Source organism: Phaethon lepturus, unplaced genomic scaffold (assembly GCF_000687285.1).
Source record: "Phaethon lepturus isolate BGI_N335 unplaced genomic scaffold, ASM68728v1 scaffold55443, whole genome shotgun sequence".
In the NCBI taxonomy this organism is placed as follows: domain Eukaryota; kingdom Metazoa; phylum Chordata; class Aves; order Phaethontiformes; family Phaethontidae; genus Phaethon; species Phaethon lepturus.
In genome coordinates, this window is record NW_010529404.1 from 12,498 (window position 1) to 14,741 (window position 2,244).

Here is a 2,244-nt window from a genome sequence, read left to right on the forward strand (position 1 = left end):
TTGACTTGAAACTGTGCTAGCTACCCTTGCATCAGCCTTGTGCAGGCAGGTGACCTTTCAGGAGCTAAAGGAGCCTTTATTTCCAGAGTGGAGCAGCATTTCTAAAGAATGCAAGTCGATGTTGGGGCTGAATAACTTGTGCTCCTTAGGATGCGCCTTCGTTATGGGTGAAACACCAGATAAAGGCGGAAGTGAAGTGGGATTTGTACTTTTCCTGACGAACGTGACAGTCGCCACAATAATACACAAAGTTATTGAAATTACGTGTCTCATATAGATTTAGCATTAGTTACGGAAATTTCTCACTTTTCACGGGGGAAGGCAGGGCAGAGAGTTGTGTGCTAGGATACTTCACAGTTTATATTGCATATTGGATTAAGCTTGGAGCCTGAGGCTGCTGGTGCTGTTTTGTCTTGAAGGCTGAATCAGTGCAATGGGCATCATTTTCGTGGGTATGGAAGAGCAATAGGCAGTCTTGTTAAAAGCAACAGTTCAGCTCTAAAACAAGCAATTCTGTTGCACAAATGTCTGTTTCTCTTGGTATTTGTTGCTTTTCAGGGAAAATGTTCTATTTTGAGCATTTCTCAATTTTGACTAGGAAGGACTAAAGGTGAAATGACATGATATATTCTAGACACGCTGGGCTCCCTCTCCCTTGCTTTGCTATTTGTCACAGGTTTACTGAAGTCTCTCCATCCATGGGAGATGGATGCTAGTGGTGCTCGTTGCCTGAAATATGGGGAGGCTCCTGGGTTTTCCTCTTACAGCTGCCTTGCCTACAGTAGTGGCAGGTCTTGCTCTACCGGTCGTTCAGAATAGAGGAAGTGTACAAAACTACTCCAGGTTGGTGAAAGCCTGCCTGGAGCTTGGCTCATGGGGAGAAGGTGGTGGTTGTCTCTGTCTCCATGGCAAAGGAGAACCTCTTGCTCTCACGGCAGGTGGAGAGCTGCCAGAGACGCTCCTGGCTCAGGCAGCCCAGCTCCTTCAGAAGCTTGAAGAGGTCGTTGCGGAATTTGACGCCAATGAAGGCATAGAGGAAAGGATTGAGGCAGCATCGGAAGCAGGCCAGAGTGTAGGTCACGTCGTCCGCCACGTCAAGCTTCTTGCTCTCCTCACACGAGGTGGTGTGGTTGAAGGCTGAGATGGTCTTGGCCAGCATGACGCTGTTGTAGGGCAGCTGGAAGACAACGAAGACAATTACCACAGCAATTATGACCTTGATGGCTTTATTCTTCTCAAAGTTTCGGGCCTGGAGTAAAGTTTTGATGATGATGAGGTAGCAAACAGACATGACCAGTAGGGGAAATAAGAAGCCAAAAACCATTTGGGACACTTTGATGCCAGTGTTGAAGGTCTGCAAGTCATTAGCGATGATGGAACAACGGGGATGGCTGTCTGGGTTATTTACACCACTGTGAACCAGCTCAGGGATTGAGAGGATGAAGGCCAGGAGCCAAATGAGGATGCATGTGACCTTGCTAATCAATATCATGCGGGGACGGAAGCGGTGGGCCGAGGCAGCCTGAACGATGGCAAAGTACCTGTCGATGCTGATGGACAGGAGGAGTAGCATCCCACTGAAGAAACTCATTTTGCAGATGCAATAGACGGCTTTGCAGGCAAACTCCCCAAAACGCCAGTGCATGGCTGCACTTGTGGCCCAGAAGGGGAGGGGCAGCAGGAAGAGGATGTCTGCCAGAGCCAGGTTCAGCAAATAGATGTCTGTCATGGTCTTGAGCCTCTTGAAGTAGATGTAGGTGAGCATCACCAGCCCGTTCCCCAGCAGCCCCGTGAAGCAGATGAGGGAGTACATGGCTGGGAGGAAGGCAGCGCGGAAGTTACGGACTTCCTCCTTCTCACACAGGATCTCGAACATGGTGTAGTCGATGGTGGTGTTGGAGTCATAGTAATCGGTGACATTGTTCCCAGCGCATAACTAGAACAGGGAAGAAAAGAGGCATGTTTTGGGACAGGTACCGTGCCCCTCCGTGGCTGCGGCAGGGAGCGAGCCTGGTGCCGGCCTGTGAAGCAGGCAAGAGTACCCAGCCGCAGAGGAGTCCTGGGGAGTTCCCAAGTGTTGGCTCATGCCAACATCATGAACAGAGTTGGCAAGGTCTCGTGGCTGAGAACGTTTCCCGTAGGTATGTGGGGTTTGGGGTTTTTTTGGGGCTCAGAGTGGGAACGCCACAAGAAATGGTTAGTGCTCAGTCAAAGTAACACCTGCAAACTCTCAAACGCGTGGCT

The 2,244-nt window shown here is 50.0% G+C and overlaps 1 protein-coding gene across 1 annotated transcript; it reads right to left on the bottom strand.

The window, feature by feature from the left end:
• Positions 1 to 495: 495 nt before the first annotated feature.
• Positions 496 to 1,983, bottom strand: CCR7 (chemokine (C-C motif) receptor 7). Its single transcript, XM_010283913.1, has one exon. The coding sequence runs from the start codon at positions 1,874 to 1,876 to the stop codon at positions 872 to 874; it is 1,005 nt and encodes a 334-aa protein (XP_010282215.1). The 5' UTR covers positions 1,877 to 1,983; the 3' UTR covers positions 496 to 871.
• Positions 1,984 to 2,244: the final 261 nt, after the last annotated feature.

Bases quoted from the DNA above. Each gene is read 5' to 3' on its own strand.
- CCR7 (XM_010283913.1), bottom strand. From the start codon at position 1,876: ATGTTCGAGATCCTGTGTGAGAAGGAGGAAGTCCGTAACTTCCGCGCT.